The 21492-nt window shown below is 46.7% G+C and overlaps 1 protein-coding gene across 1 annotated transcript; it reads right to left on the bottom strand.

Moving 5' to 3' along the window:
* Positions 1 to 10444: 10444 nt before the first annotated feature.
* Positions 10445 to 17210, bottom strand: LOC126521249 (uncharacterized). Its single transcript, XM_050169895.3, has 3 exons — positions 16959 to 17210; positions 11825 to 12310; positions 10445 to 11175 (listed from the first exon to the last, which is right to left on the bottom strand). Exons 1-3 carry the CDS (start codon positions 16971 to 16973, stop codon positions 10528 to 10530), a joined length of 1149 nt encoding a protein of 382 aa, XP_050025852.1. The 5' UTR covers positions 16974 to 17210; the 3' UTR covers positions 10445 to 10527.
* Positions 17211 to 21492: the final 4282 nt, after the last annotated feature.

Below are 21492 nucleotides of genomic sequence, written 5' to 3' on the forward strand. Positions count from 1 at the left end.
ATCCTCGGGTCGAGTTGTTCCTAATTACACTTTGACAAAAAGGTTCTATATATACACAAAAAGGAAGTGGTGATAATGGGCACCCTTGTTTGACTGAGCGCTGCACTGGTATGTGCTGACCTACTGGTTTGTTTATTATCAACCTCGTCGTACATCCGGCGTAAGCCATCCGCACACCTTCGCTGATCTCATTGCCTGCAGTCACATATTCAAGTATATATAGAAGCAAATCGTGCGGCACGCGGTAGAATGTCTTCTCAAGGTCAATTTTCAGCATGGCGGCACTGAGTTGCATTGTGTCACTACATTCAAGGATTGATCGTGCTATGTGTATATTTGTCATAATTGTCGTTCCTTTTATTCCGCAAGTTTGATGTGGTCTGACTAAATCTTTCATTACTGTGTGCAACGTACCTGTTAGCTAATACTTTAACATTTTATAGTCTATGTTTGTCACGGTAGGAGATCTGACGTACGAGAGAGTGCCTATTGGCAGTGCAGGCCCACCGCAGGGATCGGTTCTATTGCCTATGCTCTTTAACCTTGCTCTGATTGGTCTTCCTAGCAAATTAAAAGAATCAAAGAACTTAACCACACAATCTATGCAGATGACATCACGCTATGGATAAACGATGGCAGTGGTGGATCAATTGAACGTAGACTACAAGAAGCTATTGAAACAGTCGAGGAATACCTAGAGGGCACCGGTCTAACATGCTCGGCCGAAAAATCCGAGCTGTTGCTGTACAGACCAACGCTAAAGGGGAGACCTCCCAAGAACTAGAACACACAAACCTACAAAGACATACAGCTCATGACCCAAGATGGACAACCCATACCCAAAGTCGAGGAGATAATTGTATTGGGAATGGTCATAGAAGCCAAGGGCACCAACGGAGAAACTATTTGCAAAATCGAAGCCAAAGTTTCTCAGACGATGCGATTGATCAAGAGAATAACCAACAAGCACGAGTGAATGAAAGAAGCAAGCATCATTAGAATCATTCAGGCGTTCGTCATAAGTCAGATCACGTATGTGGCGGCATATTACAGATTGGGTGCCGCAGGAAAGAAGAAGCTAGACGGCCTGATTAGGAAGATATATAAATAAGCAATTGGACTCATGCTAAGCACGAGCACGGCGAAACTCCTAGAGCTGGGACTGCCCAACACGCTAGAGGAGCTAATAGAAGCGCAACGTATAGCGCAATACGAACGCCTCTCTAAGACGATGGCTGGCAGGCACATCCTAGATAAATTAGGAATCCGCGACCACACACAACACCGAGACAAACGGGACATACTCAAGGAAATAAGGGCCAAACTCACGGTACACCCCTTACCTAAGTATATGCATCTTGTACACCACGAGGGCAGGAGAAAAAGCTGGGCAAAGAACATGGCGAAGAACTAGGGAAGGAACAAGGATGCGGTCTTTGTAGACGCTGCACGTTACAAACACAAACGCAGCTTTGTCACAGCCGTACTTAACCACAACAGACAAGCTGCTCAAGCTTGACTATAAACATGCCATGCATATATAGAAACGGCGAAGAAAGCGGCTATAGCGTTATCCATAGCACAAACCAACGCATACTATACAATCAGCAATTCCCAGACGGCAGTACGCAACTTCGTGAACGGCCGAATCTCAGCTGAGGCGCTAAACATACTGAGAAAAGGCAAACCAGCAAGGGAAGATAGATGCGTCCAAATCCCATAGATACTAGCCCACACCACCAACGGGAGAGGACAACCCTAACGCGGCGGCACACAACGCAGCTCGAGGACCGACTTTCCAACCTGCGACGAACGTAGACCCCTCGGCAGGGCCCTACGAAGTATGGGAATGGAAAGACAGAATGACCAGGTTCAACGACATCACCAACCATTACAAGATGCAAAGATCCTAGTAGATGCAAATATCCACTAGTAGAACCCTGGGAGTGTTAGTCAGCTCCACCACTCACCGCCGCTAAGGTCTGCGAGTGGTAGCGCTGGCTAACCCTTCCAGGGTTCTACTGGGGAACATAAATACCCAAGAAAATGGATGGGGAAACGGCGCCGCGGTAGCTCAATTGGCAGAGCATCGCACGCTAAATGCAAAGGTTGTGGGATCGTTTTCCACCTGCGGCAAGTTGTTCTTTCATCCACTTTCATTTCCGTTAATTTATCGTTTCTTTATTTCATTTATTAAGCACAAGTAATTTCCCCTATGTTGTCCTTGGTGTCACTGTTTGTTGGCTTCTGATGATATGACTAATAAAAATCGCGCCCCTCGGTTAACCCCCTTTCTTTTTCTTCATGTTTAGCAGCCACACGTGCGACATTTCGTATGCACCAAATCCACCTACCTGCTGAATTCCTCCAGCATCCTTCAAGGGCTTCCGGAAGTCGTCGATTCTATACGGGCGTCCAGTGACGTCGCAGTGCAGTACAACTGCGCGCCTTTGCCCTTCACCTGTTGGTAACGGAGGCAAGGTGACACGGTAATGCTTGTTCAATGCATAGCACGGGGCACCACGGCCAACATCGGCCGCTTTCGCAGCTGTCGAGGAGCCGTCCACTCTGCGTCCGTGCCGCACGGCGTCCAGAAGCAGAATCATTACGCCACGGACGCATGTATCGGCAAGTGACGTATAACGCCCTTATGAATTTATGGCAAGCAAGCCAGTGACTTGAGACGCTTAGCGCGTTTCGATTTGGCCAGCTCGACAAGCTGAACCGTTGTAATTAGTAGGGCCTTTTTTTTTTTTTACGTGCACCTCGTGCAGGTTCGTATAGATGAGTGTAATGCCAGGCAGAGGCTATGACGTCGTGTGCTGCACGTGGCTCGCTGGGTTGTAGCCAATCGGAGCAGACAGCGCGTCGTCTTCTGCATCAGCAGACGAAAAGTGTCAGACTCCGCACTTCGCCTGACTTCGCACCTACTGGTTGTGTATACGCATCTCGCCTGAAACTGAACGCCAATGTACGAGTTTCCTTCCATAAACAAATATAGACAAACTGCAGTGAAATATATCGCGAATGCGCCGTGCATGAACACAACTTCTCAATGCGTATAATACAGCGCGGAATCTGAAACAGCCCCCCATCATCTGTGAGTAAGATAATTTTATGTTCGTGGAAAATTAGCTCACCTTTGTGACACATGGTCATGCCAGCGCGTCACTACTGTTTTTGCAGCGAATATTAAAGCGAAAGCTTTACTCGCCGCGAACTTGCGATTTAGCCGTGGCCGTGCTCCGAGGAGGCATATGACGTCACACCGCGTTATTCGTTGCACCGCGTTCCTCGTCGTTGCGTTCGCCTCCGCTCGCTTCGCCAGCTGCATCACATGCCTAATAACATGTCGGAGGATTGAAAAGGAGAGCTCGCGTGCGCCGCAACCACAGTTGAGGCGGCAGTATGGACGGCAACAATTCTGATGAGCAGGAGGAGGGCTGGAATCGACATCGGAAAGAGATGAAGAGGAAACGAATCACCCAGGGAACAGACGAACAGCGCGCCGAACGACTGGCTAAACGCCGCAACATAGCTAGACAACCAGACTAACCTGGACTTGCAATCAAGATTAACCAAGACTAACCATGCTATGCCTTAGCTTTCGATACGTATATCCTGCATAACCGAGCTAAGCCACTGCCAATTTTTCGCTATCGTTGCTCTATCACCGCCGACACTCACAGGCGAAATGGTGCCACGCGTTTCCAACGCCAGCCTGCTTGTTTGTCGTCTGCTGCCTACACTCATTGAAACCACAGTGTAGATGTAGTTTTTATGCTACACTACAGCAATAAAAGATGACTTCGTGCAGGTGGGCGGCGCTACACTTTTCTACACCAAGTAAAAAAAATGGCGACTTCCTACACTAGCTACACTCGTGTAGCCTGTGTAGGTAAAAAAAAAAAAAGCCATATTAGTGACTGTGCATGTTGGCAGCGTCTTCTTCACTTAGAAAAAGTAGAGATTGCTCTGAAATTTGCGACAATGAAGGCATACGAAACGTAATAAATGAATCCACAAGAACGTCTGAATCCACAAGCAAGAAGGTGAGACAAATCCGTGTACTTCCAATCATTCCCATGATGGCTCAACCATTGCAGCACCAGAGTTCCCTCTCGTATATTGTAGGAAACACTGTGTAGGAAAGAACCCCCTAGTTTCACTATAATCCCAACTCGTATAACCTACACAGTTTCATATAATAATTACTACACTTTCATACATGTAGCTTTTCATAAATGGAGTACCTGGATTTGTCTCATCTTCGTGCTTGTAGATACAGACGCCCTTGTGACTTTGTTTATTATACGCTGTATCTGTCTTCATTGTCATATAACTTTCAGAGCAATCTTACTTTTCTAAGTGCCGAAGACTCTGTGAACACGAACAATTGCTATTAATTGAAACAGTTCAGCTTCTCGAGGTAGAAAAATCAAATCGCGCCACGCGTCTCAAGGCACTCGCTTGCCCACGAGGAATTCATAAGAGCGTTATATGCTGCTTGTCGATGCCTACGCAGCAAGTGACTGCTTTTGTACGTGTAATGAAAGTAATCAAGAATTCAATGTCGGCCTTCTGTACTAGAGGTCTCGTGCTCGAATTTTGCCGTCGGAGAATTTTAATAATGTTTGCTTAATTATTCATTATGCAGTACATTGTTGAAAATGAGAAGTTTACAAAACCATGAAGCCGTTTGAAGGCAGAAGGACGAAGTTTAGGCAAATACATGTATTTCCCCCTTGGTACACCTTCCTTTTTGGTAATTCCCTGTATCCTCGCCTCACGCAATACTGCTTCGGGAGCCTGTGAGGTAACTGAATAAAAATTCCCATGCTGGGTCAACCGCTCCCACTGCAGCTCGCGTAGACACTAGCGCCAGAGTTCCCTGTAGTAATTATTGTATGAAACTCTATGACATAACCGCTCTTCTTGATGCCGCTCACAATTGGCTCTGGACCACTTATCATCCATAGCTTCGCGACCATGTGAACTGACATTGGCATAACTCTCAGTACGTATCTCCCGTTTCAGCTATAATGAGATGCCGAAAGCGTTATCACTTTTTAACGCTATACTCGCAGGCAACTTTCTGTGGCTATGAAACGAAAGCTACGAAGGCAAAACGCGCGCAAATGAGAGTGCTTCTGAAAAGAGGCCCGAGCCTTAATCCACGTTAGTTTAGGCTGGGAAAGCGAAAACACAAACACCTTATTAGCAACAGTTAAATAAGACAACACACACCACTGTGTGTCTGGGCAAACGCGAAACCGTCGCACGCGGAAGCAGCGTCGATTGAGCCTCTGTTCCGAGCAACGAAAAGCACTGTCAATCGCTGGCGCCCTACTTGGCGCGCTAACACATGTGCATCAGCCACGAGCCCACAGCTTTCCCTTCATAGCCAGGGAAAGTTGTCCGCGCGTATAGACAGAAATCTTGTTGCGTTTGTCTGTGGCAAAATCTTGCGATAATCGAAGGTGATAACGGTTGCTATATAACTGGTTTAGTGGTGCGATATGATCGACGTGCGTATTTATATATATATATATATATATATACTGTCTGCACTTCACCTACGCGTCATTATCTCTCGTGGCAGCGTGTTTATGCATGACCACCAGCGGCCGCAAGTCCCAAAGGTGGCCCAGCACGAAGTACGTTATTACAATCTAGGACGTTTTCAAACAAACAAAATTGTGTAGTTCTATAATGGGAAGCGCGCACAGAACAGAGGAAAGCTACAACACGAACGGAACATTATCGTGACTTTCTTTCCTATCTTTCCTCCTAGACGATGCGGCCATACGAGCAGATAAATGCGTCGTGATGGCGTTGACCTCGTGGAAACACCGCGAACTTTGCCATCAGAGCCACTCTAAGGTCGGAATCTTTTACGAGCTTTAAGGCACCGCTAGACCAAATATATATGTGCGTACTTGTTACGCAACAATCTGCAAGATCAAGTAATTGAAAATAATCCAATTTAAACGATACGTCACCGAATGTGCTTGCATAAGCCACTGCTTGGTTTTCCCGATGGCTCAATTGATAGGGGTATTTTTAATAGGAAGCAGCCTATCACGCAGCACCGCGGATAATTTCGATGCATACAACGCCATTTGCATGCAAGAAAGAAAGCAAAAGTAGAGAAGGCAGGAAAGTTAACCGAAAGTACATCTGTATCGTGTTCACGCCACAGCTGCACTCGAGGGATATGGGTTACAAAGAAATTTTAAGTGATGAAAAACATGATCGCCGATTGGTGAGCTCATGCGCATTAAAGGAATCGTGCCTACATAGGCTCGTCAAATTAGCAAAGCATACGAAAATGCTGTGTGCCCTGCTATAAGCAGCGAGGCCAGTGTACCGCGCAGTGAGGGTTATCATAGCTCGTAAATGATCTTTTTAACCGCCATAAAGAAATTTGTGGTTTTACGTGCCATATAACCACGATATTGTAACGAACAGTTCAATGGCTTCAGACAGAGCTATTTATTGTGGGCTAACTTGTGCCCGAGGAGTAAATTAAAAGACTGCCGCGTTCCGAACAGGAGATGGGAATGCCTTCTTTTCTTTCTTTCCCGAGCGTCGCTTCACCTCTTCTTCTTTTTCTTCTTGTATTCTCCGACAAAGGTCACCCACGATGCGAGTGTGTGCGGCGAATGCGCGTGACATCATGTCTTCCTCTTTTTCGCCAATACGCCGTTGTTCTCTTGGAGTGCGCACGAACCTGCGCCCGTTGTTCAAAGAGGGTTTCTGCCTTGTATCAATATGATTATAAGACATGCCGTAGTAGGGGGCTCTGGAATAACTTTGGCCACCTGGACTTCATTAACATGCACCTAAATCATGGTTCACGGGCGTTTTTTCCCTTCGTCTCCATCTGAACGCGGGCGCTGGGGAGGGGATTTGATCCCGTGTCATCAGGCTTAGCAGCGCAGCGCCCAAGCATATACGCCACCATGGACGGCGGTTAATGAGACACCTTTAACGTATCGGAGTTTGCTGCGTCATGGTGAGGCACCCTTCTTTGTTTCTGTAAACAGAGCGTGTATGCGTGGCGTTCTATGCGCGCGACGACGCTTGCAGCTCTCCTGAAACGCTGCTCAGTGGTAAATGTGTTAAACCGATACGGACGGTTGGGCGCACTTATGAAAAAAGTGATAAGCCAGCTCTGCTCGTGCGAGGGGAACACGAGCTCTGCATTTTTTCGATTTCGTCGCTTTTCTTTCGCGTGAGATCTTCCAAATAATAGTTGTTGCAAAGTCTAGAAGACAAACCTTCTATCAGCAAGATTTCCCTATATCCTTATGTCACTATTTGCGCAGAGCGCCAAAATGCCGTTATGCGCGGAGACAGAGTAACCGCACGACAAATGCCGACAGTTGCTAATGGTCTCTTCTGAACAGCTTACGTCACAGAGAACACTCTGTTATCCTCATTAGGTATCCCGATATGAACTGAGGAGGAGTTCATAAAAACTATATTCCTGAACTTACTTAACCAGGCTCGCCATTAAAGACGTCGAAGCAGCACTGAAATAATCTGAAATCGCAGCCGTGTGTGCAGAGAATACGGCTTACTCCTCTGAGCTGGAGATATACTGTGCGCAGAAGTACGAAGGTACATCGCAATTGCCATTTCTTGAAAGTGGAGCAAACTCGAGCACGACGCGTTCTCTCTCACGTGACGATTCAGCTGCTTCTTCCGTGCCACGAGCCCCATTACCGTTAATGCCGCAAGGGCCAAGTAATCAGTGCGCAGGAACATTGGAAACGACAATGCCGGCATCGAAGTATGATGACACGCAGGGTTGTGAATGTTTTACTGAAAGCGAATAATTGTCCCATTTAAACTGAAGTTGCTCTCAAATGATACGAGCTTTGCAAATAGGCTACCTATATATAGCTTCTGAACTCTATAACGGGGCCTTTAGTGATGCGCTTACCACCAAGAAGCCTTGTTTTTTCGTGCCACAGGCTAGTCAGCAAATGGCATCATACCAGTGGAATATACCAATGCCGGAGATGGCATTTCGGCATCTAGCAGAAAATTTTGACTGTCTAATCTGGTCCAGTGCGGATGTTTGGCAGGCAGAAGAATTCTTTTGTTTGTTGTAAATATTATGTTGGGAGCTTTTTTAACCGCTTAAAGAAATTTTAATATAAAGTTTGAAGGCTCAGTGATAACCTCTTATAATAGCGAAATCGTCTAATAATATTAAGGGAAGTATTTGCCATACACGCACTTCCTATACCCATTCAATTAACAAGTATTTTTGGCGTCTCTGAACAGCATAGTGTGAATAGAAAGGGATAAAATTGATTGATTGATTGATTGATTGATTGATTGATTGATTGATTGATTGATTGATTGATTGATTGATTGATTGATTGATTGATTGATTGATTGATTGATTGATTGATTGATATTAAGGTCCCAGGACAACTCTGGTGATATGAGAGACGCCGTATAGTGGTGGTCGCCGGAAGTTGGACCTCCGAGATTCTTTCAGCTCAAATGCAGGCACTCCTGACAGCCGCGGAATACCAGCTCTTATTTTAAGCAGGCACCCTGTGAAATCGCCTAGTAGCGTATTACATTCGGCCATAATGATGTACTTGAAGAAATTCAGTGTCAACGTTTAAAAGTGAAGGATGGAAGAGAATTCGATTTGAACACTAAGGCATTCAGGGTACACATCTGGCGTAGCTGGATGTATTAAAGTATATAATGAATCACCACGGTGACTCAGTGGCTATAGCGTAGCGCTATGTATACTGAGCACGAAATCGAGGGTTCAATTCCGTGCTATGGGCGCACTTTAAAGAACCTCGGGTGGTCAAAATAATCCCTAGCCATCCACTACAACGTCTCTCACAACCCACTGTTCATTTTCGGCAAGTTAAACCCTACAGTTATCAAAATGAGAGCTTTCTTTAGCTATTCCCACAACTCTGTGGGTTGTACGGTTCTAACCATTTGTGGCCAACTTTCAAGACTAGGTGTCATTAAGTGTGTGTCCGAATTATAGACATGTATATATATATATATATATATATATACATATACATGCTACTGTGCAAGAACTGGTTCAACAGCAGCTCTAATGTAGGAGTGATGCGAACTGCGCGCAAGAGATGTTCTGGAGTGTTAGATGCCACAATTTTTCGACCGCTGTGAGCCCTCGTGGCATAGAGGAGCTCATCAGAAAGTAAAGCGTGACGCTGATCTAGAATAATGTACATAAATAAGATTTATTGCACAAGGTTCTAGGCACATCCGAGAACTCAGATACATGACTCAACCACTCAGCGCAGTAAGAAACAGTCACAAATCTCATTTGCAGAACATGCACTCATGTACAGAAGAGGAAATACAATGCGCTGACGCAGAACACAGTTTGGCATTTCCCCTGTCCACAGTGGGCCTCCCCGTCTCGTATACGAACATTGAGTATTCAACTGATAACAGATGCCACACCCTTGCCCATTGACGCAAGCGCCTAAAACTACGGGCAATATCATCAAAACCAACAAACAACGCAAAACATGTACATTTGCCCTAATGTTACAGCACAGAAGAAAAGGCAAACGCTGAGAACAGCCCTCATGTTTATAGGCAGTAACCGCACAACAGTAATGCACAATGAAAACCACAATGATGAGTCAAGAGGAAAACCAAAGCTTACTTCCCGAAAACTACCAAACACACAAGAGAAAAAAATCTCCCAACACACACCCACAAACAAACAACGATGAAGGCAGTGTAATGCCTCGCTGTCGTTACCCGGAAGAGACAAACAACAGTGCAGGCTGATTCCCATTGCACGCCCAGAACTGACCCGATGGAAACTCTAATTTCCTTCTTGGGAGCCAGCTCGACCGAGCGAAGGGCATGCTTGCGGAAGCTCCTGTTAAGACTTAGACGTGTAGAAAGCATCACCCTATGCGTTGCTGTTCGTTATATGAGCAATCACAGCACAACAAAGCGGTAGCTCACGCCTCCGCATGCACCTAACACGACACACAATACATACATATGTATACAAGTGCGAAGCCCTCGAGAATCGGTGAAGGCCTGAAGCGAAAGCCCCTCAGCTCGTCGTTATCTACGGCGCGCCAACACGGTAAACTTTTTTCTGTTCCCAAAAGTATGCGTTAGCACCCTACGACTGTTGTTCTCTAGAAAACCACTACGCACTCAGAAGACATCAACCATTCCCATGTATGTCAGTCATCTGTAAGGATGTCTTGTTTGCCATAACATATCGACTAACTGTGCGTTTCTACAATGACTTTCGAAAACATAAGAATATAACTCATTTTCTCCTTCAGATTCAACAACAGACAATGGCGTTAGTGGCATCGGAGTAGAATGTCTTCTCTACCTCTCTTTTGTTATTAAATATGTCACAAAACATAGTGTCAGAGGTGCTCTAGTTCCGGTTGAGGGCCACTGGTCGCACCCTTTAGGGTGTCAAAAAGCTCCCTATGCGGCGTGTCGGGAATGTACGAAGATCCACTAGTACTTCCAGGGGCCGCTGCCGCCTCCGGCGCCACCTGCTCCACCGCCGTATCCACCAGTGCTGCCACCGTATTTACCAGCACCGCCTCCTCCGTATCCACCAGTACCGCCACCGTAGCCTCCGGCGCCACCGCCGTATTTACCGGCACCGCCTCCGAACCCGCCAGCGCCTCCACCAGTTCCTCCGTGGTGGCCCCCGGCGCCGCCACCGGCACCCCCGTGGTGGCCTCCTCCGAATCCGCCGGCGCCACCATGGTGTCCTCCACCATATCCGCCTGCTCCGCCTGCTCCACCGTATCCGCCTGCTCCGCCGTATCCACCTGCTCCACCTGCACTACCGTATCCTCCTCCTCCGCCGCCGCGGGCTCCGGCGTACTGGCTGACGACGCCGGCGGGTGGTGCCTCGACGATGAACTCGGCGTCAGCAGGACTGGCTGGTCCCACTCCCGGCTCATTAGTCTTGACGACGGCGCGGAATCCGTTCTGGTCGGCGACGTAACTAACTTGGCGGTAGATGCCGTTGGTGTCGGTGTAGCCGTAGCTACCCTTGACGGTGCCGCTGCCGTCTCCACTCTCCTGGCGGTTCTGGCTGTTGCCGTACTCGTCCTTGACGTCGTAGCCGAAGTTGTATGGAGTTGGCTGTCCCTAAACGCAAACAAACAGCTCTGTCAATGCGTACTTGGATGTTTGCGGTTCAAAAGCGAGAATTTAGTTATAGTTCTCACAGAAGTCGCTATAGAAAGTATGTTGTTTTATTGTTCAATTTTGTTGCATTCAATAAACACAACAGAATATCATGCATGATTTTTACAAAGGTAATTGGCCTTAGGAAGGCAAGTAACGAGTAGGGAAAAATTAATGTAGCGTAAGTGAGACGTCATGCAGTGTCATTGGTAAGCTAAGACCGTGCTGTATAGATGCGGGAACCTCAAACAGAAAGCAGCCTATGTGTGTTAACAGGCATGCTCCATTACCCACCTTCTGAAGCGACATGTCGCTGTTCCGCCTTCTGCTTTTCCAGATAAAACCAAAAGCCTCTTTAGCAGCACTTCTTAACTGCAAGTATTTAATGTTATCTTCATAATTATTGAAATTGCATTTATTCAAATATTTGCTGAAGTATAATGATTATGTTCAAGAAGCACTGTCCGGGCAACATAGGGTTGGCTTGGTATAAAAGCGTGGGGGCCCAAGTGGTACATCGGTTCGTTTGAATGCTTTTGAGCGCTATTTGTTTCCACCTGCTTTCTCCTCTGGCACCCTTTTACATATTTACAAGCGCAAATAAACTTACGTAGTCACCACCACCTCCGTAGCCGCCAGATCCACCTCCGTAACCCCCACCGGCTCCTCCACCATATCCACCGCCGCCGCCGCCGCCGCCGCGGGAACCACCGTAGCCACCTGCGCCGCCGGCACCTCCGGCACCACCATGGTGTCCACCGAATCCGCCGCCACCGAGACCACCGCCGAGACCACCGCCAAGGCCTCCGCCTCCTGCGCCACCACCATGGTGGCCTCCGAAACCGCCTGCTCCACCACCTCCGCCACCGCCATGGTGACCTCCAAAGCCACCGGCCCCGCCGGCTCCGCCGGCTCCGCCGGCTCCGCCACTACCGCCATGATGCCCACCGAATCCTCCAGCGCCACCACCACCATGGTGACCACCAGCGCCTCCACCGCCACCATGGTGACCACCAGCGCCTCCACCATAGCCTCCTCCACGGCCATAGGCGCCCGCACCCAGGGCCGTGGCGACCATGAGGCTTAGGCACAGCCCCTGGGTGTAATTTGAACAAATTATAGGACGTCTCGGCACGGGATGAAGCACTTCTCTCTTAGCAATATGGATAGCACCACATAAACACTCTTGGTCGAAGGCAAAGGATGCAAAGTGTGTCAATTATTTTAGCTCCAGAAATGAAATGGGAGCGAGAGAGCTGATGTTTCCCGCTCACGATTATTGACTGTGGCATTTGTAGCTACAGTCAGGCTCTGCCTGGCGATCGTCCATTGCTTCACCTGCACGATGCCTCTTGCAATGTCATCAGGCACGGCATCAGGCGTCCAGCAAACCAACATCACATAAGAATGTCAGCAGGAGACATGAAATTCCCATGCGAACTATGGTGAACTCTTCAGAAAACACCAGACCTCGTAAGCATGAATGCGTAATTTTTCGGATTTTCACCCTATTTCGGAATTGAACGATTTAAATATATACCGTTTGTTCCCTAGAATTCTAGAGGTGTAAAAGGTGAAAAACGAGAAAAAGAAAGAGGAAACATTCATCTTAACCAGAAAAGCGTCCTGTTCGAGTGGAACAGGGTAATAGAAAACTCTGCTCTAGAATGGTAAAATATATATATATATATATATATATATATATATATATATATATATATATATATATATATATATATATATATATATATATATATATATATATATATAAACTGACATATTACTATATAGCGCAAAGGGTAGACAAAATGAGAAACGAAGATATGAAAATTATTTGTCGGTACAACTTCGAGGAAGGCAACTAACAACGACAACTCCTTGTGGGAATTGAGTGGTTGGAATCCAGTGGTGCATAGCATTCCTCTGTGCTCGCCGTGATATTCGCACTCGTAAATTCAGAAAAGATAACGAGAAGCCCTGTCTCGAACGTAAACATGGGTAATGATCATGATCGCGGGCAGTGTTGTCGTTTCGAATCGGCAGTATTTCACAGCGACACGTGCAGTCTTAGCTTCTGGGTCGTGAAAGTGACGTGTGCGTCTGTTTGACTTCACCACTGTACCCTTTCCCCATTTTTTTTTTCTGCGCAGCACTCATACAACCGGGGTCCCACTAAACGAGGCCGTGCTGACCCAGAGAAAGTTGGGCAAAGAGTGAGGGAGTGCGTTCAAATGGTCTGGATATTTGTCGTGCGACGCTTTTAAACGCGTTAAGTGGACTCATCTTGTAACGCTCACAAAACTGGCACGGGGAGCCATTACGGGCACTCGCTGGGGGGATGTCGTCCAGTATAACGAAAACGGAGCGGGGGCTCAGGAGGGAAGTCGGGTTGAGGTCGCTGAGAAGTGAAGAGTCATTTTCGCGCTCAACGTACGGAAAGGTAGACGCCGCGACGAAATAAGGAGAGGCGGCTTCATTTGGCCCCACCGCAGTTCCCAGGTTCCACTTTGCCGTTCTGCCTGTCTCAACGTCATTTTTTTTCTTTGTTCCCGCCACATCCTTTCCGTCCGGGACGAGGAGCAAAGGGCGCCACGGGGCCGTATAAATAGAAAGGCGAACGCGGGCAGCGCCGCTCTCATTCCGATAGCCACGTCCGGACCGGACAAGGAGGCTTCTCCGCGCGCGACCGAGGCTTGGTCACGAAAGCCCGTGCGACTCGTGATCCGGGAAAGACGCGCGCACGGCGCCGGCATCATCCGATCTCCTTCCTCGGCATTTCTTGTTGTTTTTGTTGCTCCTGATTGGTGCCGGAAATAGGGGTGAGCAAGCTAGGACGAAGCGGGCTGAAGAAATGAAAGCAGCTCTTGATTACCCGTGGCCGACCATCCACAGACACTTAGCGACTAGTGTTTGCAGAATCATGTGCTTCTTTTGAAAGTTCTTTCGCTAAGATTCACGATCGCTGGCATGCGAAATTACGAAAGAGCATCATCCATGCTCATTGGCCACGAACCTGTCTGTACAGGCCTCGTATGTAGTAACATGCAAGCCCTCTGCATCATCTTTTCTTTGGTGGTTGAGAAAGTAAAACCGGTGAGTGTAAGTGAATATTCCTCCGGGAGTGGGTTCAGGCTGGCTGCCCCGTCTTATTTCATTTCTTTCTTATCTTTCTTTTTGCTATCCATCATTCCCCTTCCACAAGTGCATGGTAGCCAACCAAGCACGGACTTGGTAATGCCCCTGCCCTTTTCCTACTTCTTCGTTCACTCTCTCTCTCCCTCTCAAAACGCTGAAAGTATTTTTCCGGAGTAATTTGAGCGTATCTACATCATGAATCCTCAGTCTCGCTAACTACGTCCGCTAAGCCTACGCTTTGTTATATTTTCTTTTTCAGTTAACTTTTGATCATATTTAACTGATTGACGTAGTAGTTCTGCGGAAAGCCGCATATTTATTCATATTTAACTGCCGCCAATAAATACTATACTCTAGCTTAGAAAGTGCAATAAACGTCGAAATAAATTTTCGCTTGCACTTGTTCATTAAACTGGTTCCCTTGGCGTTACACATTTCTTATTCTTCCTTGAGCAAACTATTTAAGCTCCCCAGCATGTTGGCTCTTGAACTAAATTCTCTTTTCGTTTTTTTTTTTTTTCCACCAAAACCAATGCGCTTGCCCAAGGAATGAACAGTCATCTCAGCGGAAAATCACGCCATCACTTTTATGAAACATAATGGATGACTTCGTCTGAGGCGACTTGCTCCGTTTATGCGCACAAGGTTACTTGAAAAACAGGAAGAGTAAGGTCGCCATCTCTTCATTTTCTAGTTCGCTGTCGATCAGGTTCCGCTATATATAACCGTCAGAACACGCTGACAATCGCTGCGAGGGTGCTGGAGGCGTAGCTAAAATTATCGACCGTCGTAGGCACTGCCCACGGCAACACCAGTCAATCTTCCACCCTTCTGAGCTTCTTTCTTTGTCAGGAAATAATCGGCAGCCAAAATAATGAGTAAGAAGTTGAAGAGCTTCTCCGAAATTCGTTCTCCACAAAAATTCGTACTGAATTATATTTTTTTTTATTTGTTACAATAAACAGAAAATCAATGGTAGCATAAATTTCAATGTTTACAGAGTAAACACTAATACATAGATACCGATACACATTGTTCCGTAATAAGGCTGTTGTTATGAACATTCTGTTGCCTCCATTCGCAACGCTAACTATATAACAAACGCCTAAACTGTTCCCAAATTACAGGATTACTCAAGAAAGATGCCTATATGGTAAATATTTAAGCATCTGGACATCCAAGAGTAAGGTAAACCAAACTTGTTGGCGAGAGCGTATATCCGCAGCCACTCTGTCATTTTAAAAACGTAACGCGCTATGCAATACTCACTCGTTGTTCTTTCATGCAACGTAATTTATCATCTAAATAAAGGGCACCAGCTTAGCTTCTTGTAACTAAGTGGAAAATTGTCATTCACCCGACTGCAGCGCAGAGCTACAAAGGTAACTGACAACGTGTTTCTCATAAAGAAAATTTCGCAATTGAAGAAAAATTCTTCTCGGTCGGGGGATTGAATCGGGAGGGCCGCCCCGGGAAGGCGTTGCTCCCGGGTTCGATCCCCTGACCAGGATGATTCTTTTTCTTTTTTCAACTGTGAAACTTCCTTTATGAGAGACTCGTATTGAATTTCATTTGTAGTTTCGATCTACAGTCGGCTGCATTACAGTTATTTCTTCCTTTCATGGCCTGACCTCTTTATATTATAATATGGTATTTAGGAGATGTTGTTGCCTTTAATTGGCGCTAACTACTCCTATTCATACAGGGATTAAAAAAACGAATAAGTCATAACAAAAATATTGAAATCATAACAACACAAATTCCAGTAACGTAAGTATACTAATGCCACACTGTCTAGCGGGTGTCTGCAGAACTAATTTTCCATTTTTTCGACTTCTTGTAGCGCGATCAATAAACTGGCTACGCAGCACTCGTTTCTCAGGTCTTCAGTGCTTTTCCCACATCTTTGGATATTCAGTCGCACATTACCATTAAAGTTTATATAGCGCTCATAAACGATTCCTTTGTTTGCCACCAATACAATCTTTTCCTAACACACACACGCACCTTCTAGATAGCTGATGCTCGTATTATTGCGCGGCGCCACTAAGAAGTGACTACGCTCTCGCCAGACGTCTAAGATCTAATCCTAAATATTCTGAATCTTGAATGAGGCGAGAAAGACAAGATAAAAATTCGCTTTTTGTACCTGCTACCTTTCGGACCCTAGTGGCGGGCGTTCGAAAGTCTGAACATTCCAGGGGAAAGGTCGTAAGCAGTTACAGCGGATCAGGACTGCCTTTCCAACTACCGCTAAAATATCAGGCAAGGAATTAATATTTCAAATGTGAGAACGTTAGATGGCGGAAGAACTGCTCTAATTATGATAATTAAGACATGGAAATGATATGCGGAAATTAAAGCTAAGGATTATTGAGTCGAATCGGAGAAGCAGATGAAATTTGGCACGACTGAAGAACCTTTGAGCAAGGGTTCTAACCTTATGCTGGGGATTGAGACCACAAACCATAAGAGGGGAAGAACGCCGTCTTGCGGCGACAGATTAAAGCTGTTATAACTGACACTGATGAAAGTTGTGTTTCCGAGGGTAGAAGGTCGCAGTCCTTAGTGGGTTGGTTGAACGGAACAGCGCTGACTTGGCTTCTCACCTTAAAGAAGATCATGGCTCCCGGTCCAAGTCCCAAGTGGGCGCAAACTCCAAGCGCGGTGGGTGCGGGGAAACGTGTGATCACGAAGGAGATTCCCTAACGCAGCGAAGCCAACTTCACCGGTGTGGTCGTGGTAAAGCAACTAGGAAGAACACGGTTTGTTTCGCGAGAGGAGATTGGAAGACGCGTGCGATGGGAATGATGCTCTCTGTCCGGAGCCCAAGAGCTTATATACCCACGCGCAGTGACTCGGCCCAGACCTCGTGAATCCTCGCACGGGGACCGTTACACTTTCTCTCGGGTTCCCTCTTCTCTGCACACCCTCGACCGCGGTATCCATCGGCCCGTCGACCACGAGCGGGCGAGGACCCCTCGGTGAGACGCTCGCTCACCTCAAGCGAGAGGGGTTTTCAAAAGCGAAAACAAAAGAACGCCTGGTGTAATGAAAAGAGAAAGCACGAGCCAAAGATGGACAAAGGTTGGAAAGACGGTGAGGAAGGCAGACAGACAGACAAAGCACAAACCCACAAAGAAACAAGATGGGCGAGCGGCTACGGCGGCTGAATAATATCGAAATTCAGGACAGGCCCTGGACGAAAGTGAAAATAATGGGCCACGAATGAGAAGGTGGACGGGCCTTCCGAAGGGAAGGGGTGGGAGGAAAGTGGGGGAGGCCTTCTCCGAGATGCCACCGCGGCGGACGGGCGATGGACACCGCCTCTCTGCCGTGCTCTCGCTCACCCCCTGTCACCCCCGTTCAGCCTCGCCCTCTGGAACAGCGGGATGAAACGGCACTCCTCCTCCTCACGGCGCCTTCTCAGCTTTAGCGCAGGCCCCTTTCTCTCCGGAAGGTCCTTTCGCCCTCACTAGAGACGCCGACATCACCGCCGCCGCAGGACGCGGACGTCGGAAAGGAGGAGCGTGACGCTGGCGGTAGCGCTCTAATGCGGGGGGCCCACGGCGAAGCCGGCAGGGAAGCGGGAGGGGGATGTCAATAAAGCCGGCGCGTGCGAGAGTGTATTTCTTGCGTGTTTATTTATCGCTGACGTAGTAGCACGGGGGAATCCTCCAGAGAGACGTGGCTGTACGTCTGCTTCTTTTGCTCGTTTTTTCACTGCATCGCTGGTGTGACACTGGAGAAGCAAGGGTTGTGGAAAGGGCCGGGGGGAGGTTAAAGGGGCTTTACCGGCAAGTTCCATTGAGGACTCCTCTCGCGGGCGGTGAGCGCTGTTCCTGGGTTTGACGCAAGGCGCCAGTCAAGTCGGTGGCCCATCTGACTATGTTTGCATGGATTAGGCGAGGGCTGCAATAAGCCATATTACCGTTATTGTTTTGACAGGCGCCTTTTTCCTGTACTTTTAATACCGTTTTTATCTTAGGAAAACAGGGGATCTAACTGGCACCATTTCAATTACGGAGTAAGACATACCGTCGAGAAAACCAAGACAATATCTAAGGATGAGGAAACGTTATGGGTACTTCACGTTACTTTCTTTTTCTGTAATTTTGCATTTCGGTTTTCGTTTTTACTAACCTCACGCAGATGGGAAAGTGCGCTACATAAAAGCCGGTTATGAGAATACACACTTGACAAATACTCACACACATGTATCGAACACGCAAGCATACTAAGTCTACAATAAATATTTGTGAACAAAAAATAAACCTAGAAGCTAAGCTTCTGACGCTCCTGCACATGAGTCGATTGCAAGATGCAGTATGTTCATATTTACTGATTCACAAAAGATAATATCTCCGCGTCTACCTTTTACGACCCAACGCGCAATGGAAGTAGAAATTACCGTTCGACGAACAAGGCGTAATCTACCTCAGCAGAACTATTTCGGATTCTCCTGATAACAAAGTACAATGCTGCTAACAAAGTAAATAATAATTGGATCGTACACTCTGACTCAAAAGCGGAACCGGGTATTAGGCTCAATATTGTTTTTATGCCGATTCTTGCTCGCTAGCTTATGCGGCCGCAAGGACACTCGTCATCGCTTCACATTCAGGCCAGAGAATTCACTTCAAGTGGACTCCCAGTCATATTGGTGTAACGGGAAATGAAGTAACCAACCGGCTGGTGGCTGATGCTAACTCACTGAATGCAATGACTCCTCTGGAACTCGTTCAATCTGACACCACAAGCACTCTACGCAAGCTGCTGTCTGAAGATAACGGTTTAACGAGCAAACATAGACGACATTGCTGTATCTAGTCGACCCTGATCTGCGGTCTTATGTGACCATAAAAATTGACCCTAAATGGCATGCCCTTCTGCACTGTTTACGACTGGATGTTGCCTGCACAATTCAGTTTTTGCGCCGAATAAATAGGAAGACAACCTCTAATGGGACATACTGTGAAGCCCCAGATGCCTCTGTGGAACGCTTGCTCATAGATTGCCCGCGGTATGAACAACCATTCCTAAGATAAGTTAATTGTGAGTTACTTTAGTTATCACAATTTGTTAAGCCTGCAAGTTTAATGCCTGTTGAGCGCAAACGTAAAAAATGCGGCTGCTTTGTTGTGATAATGAACGAATGAGCGAATTAGATTTACGGCCATTCTGGGCTCGTCACAGAGGTAAAATACGTAATTGTGGTGCCCTTCGGGATTAGTGCTCGTTAACAGACATCGAGCATCTTTTACACACGTAGAACGTTCACATATAAAAGGAAGGATTGCATAACATGCATAATCTTTTGCGATTCTTGTGATTGGTTGCGTTCACTCAAGATTGAGATTTGTCGCCGAGTCCCTCATGTTCATACTTCTATTACAATCGGCGCATTCGAGAAATCGCAAGACATTTCTAACACATGCCATTCTCGAAGCCGGCAAATGTTGCCACTAGTGCGCGCATGTTTAGTAGTGCAGCCTTTAGCATACAAACTTTCATGGTTGTATTTCCGTTTCAAGTTAACTACATTTGAATCACATAAAAACCACGTTAACCTGCAAGGCAAGATTTTCTTGTGGTTCACGATGCTGTCTGCTGTCTGTATGAGCAATACCTCATACAAGTGACTGTAGTGCAATAAGATGACCGACAGATGCCAGAATACAGCATGGTGCATATTGCAATCGAGTACTACAGTCTGCGTACATTGGCTCTTTTCTTCTTCCTTAGTCCGCGCTAGACTCGCCAGGGCGTACTTTTATTTGAACTATTCAGCACATGTGGATTGAATGAATGGAACTAATACTGGTCATGAATTTATTACTGTTGAGTGCCTCAGAATCCTTATGTGACACAGAATATGCCGCTTGACACGCGTTAAGTTGTGCTAGAAGTTTAAGCTCTCCCTTTAAACGTTTCTACAAAAGCATAACACGTGACAACTGGTTCTTCACCATTTTCATCGGCCAACAATTATCTATTTCATCGATAAACACGGCTTATCTACTCTTGGCATTGGACAACATGAATTTTCTGCTTACACGCGTTCTTCGACGATGAACAGATTGACAAATTCCTCTTCATGACGTCAACCGAAACGACTCATTCTCACATTGTGACCTAAGACTAACAAACGTGCAGCATCTGCTGGTCAGCTGTGGCGGGTGTATCTTAACGCGAAGCTTTCCCTGCCTATACTTCCCTCGGGTATGGCGTGGCTGACTGGATCTCTCAGCGGGGAAAGAAGCTGTGACGTTTTGTGCATTGGCACACCGGGTATATGCATCACGAATATGTCATAACGCTTTTATTATAAGCTGTCATTAGTAAAGAAATTCACAACCGATGGTGCAACTTAAACGGGAGGCGCCCAGCGCAGAAGACCGTTGCTCTACCCCTTAGGGCCCAGACGCTTCGCTTTCTTTTTACATGGTATGTTTATTGAAAATAAAAAAGAATAAACTATTGTGACATTGTAGTGGCTGTGAAGAAAACAGTAGAAAAAATCAACGCCCCTTCCAGTCCGTAAAAATGGTCCAACAGCGAAGCTGTGCGAGTTACACCGAGTTCATGATTATTCTGCGCTTAGTGTTACACAGACGAACTGTGTAGCACTAAACGCAATATAATCATGAAGGTCCACCAACTAGCACCGTTGATTGCTTTACTAAATGTTACACCGAGTGTTACACCATGCAAGTCAAACTTTGCAAGCAATATATATTGTATTTTGTTTCATCGTTCTTTCACCTCAGTTTCGCTTTCGCGTGCTTCGCCTGGTGAGTATGCTTTAGGAGTGCCTTTTTTTTTTTTCGTTTCTCCCAGCGTTTCCTTTTCCTTTTTTCTACTTTTCTTCTTCTCTCTTTCTCTTTCTTTCTCTCTTTTTTTTTGTTTTGTTTGCGGGTGAAACAGACTTTACGACGGCGAGTCCGTTCACGAGCCAACGCTCGCTGACTGCTCGCGGTAGGCAGCTACTTCCTCAGGAGTACGCACTTCTCGTGGTCTTCCCATAGTTTTGTAGTTGGGATCGAATGTACGGAACCACTAATCCTAAGCTCCGTATATTGGGCGCCAGGGCTACCGCTGGAAATGCAGGTGCTGCAATCGTTTTGACGATTAGTTCGATTG

The sequence above is a fragment of the Dermacentor andersoni genome, chromosome 6, assembly GCF_023375885.2.
Source record: "Dermacentor andersoni chromosome 6, qqDerAnde1_hic_scaffold, whole genome shotgun sequence".
NCBI lineage: Eukaryota > Metazoa > Arthropoda > Arachnida > Ixodida > Ixodidae > Dermacentor > Dermacentor andersoni.

What these genes read in the sequence shown, in the direction of transcription:
- LOC126521249 (XM_050169895.3), bottom strand. An exon ending in ACGGAGGTGGTGGTGACTAC is followed by an intron (nt 11,176 to 11,824) that starts GTAAGTTTATTT and finishes GTTTGCGTTTAG; the next exon opens with GGACAGCCAACTCCATACAA.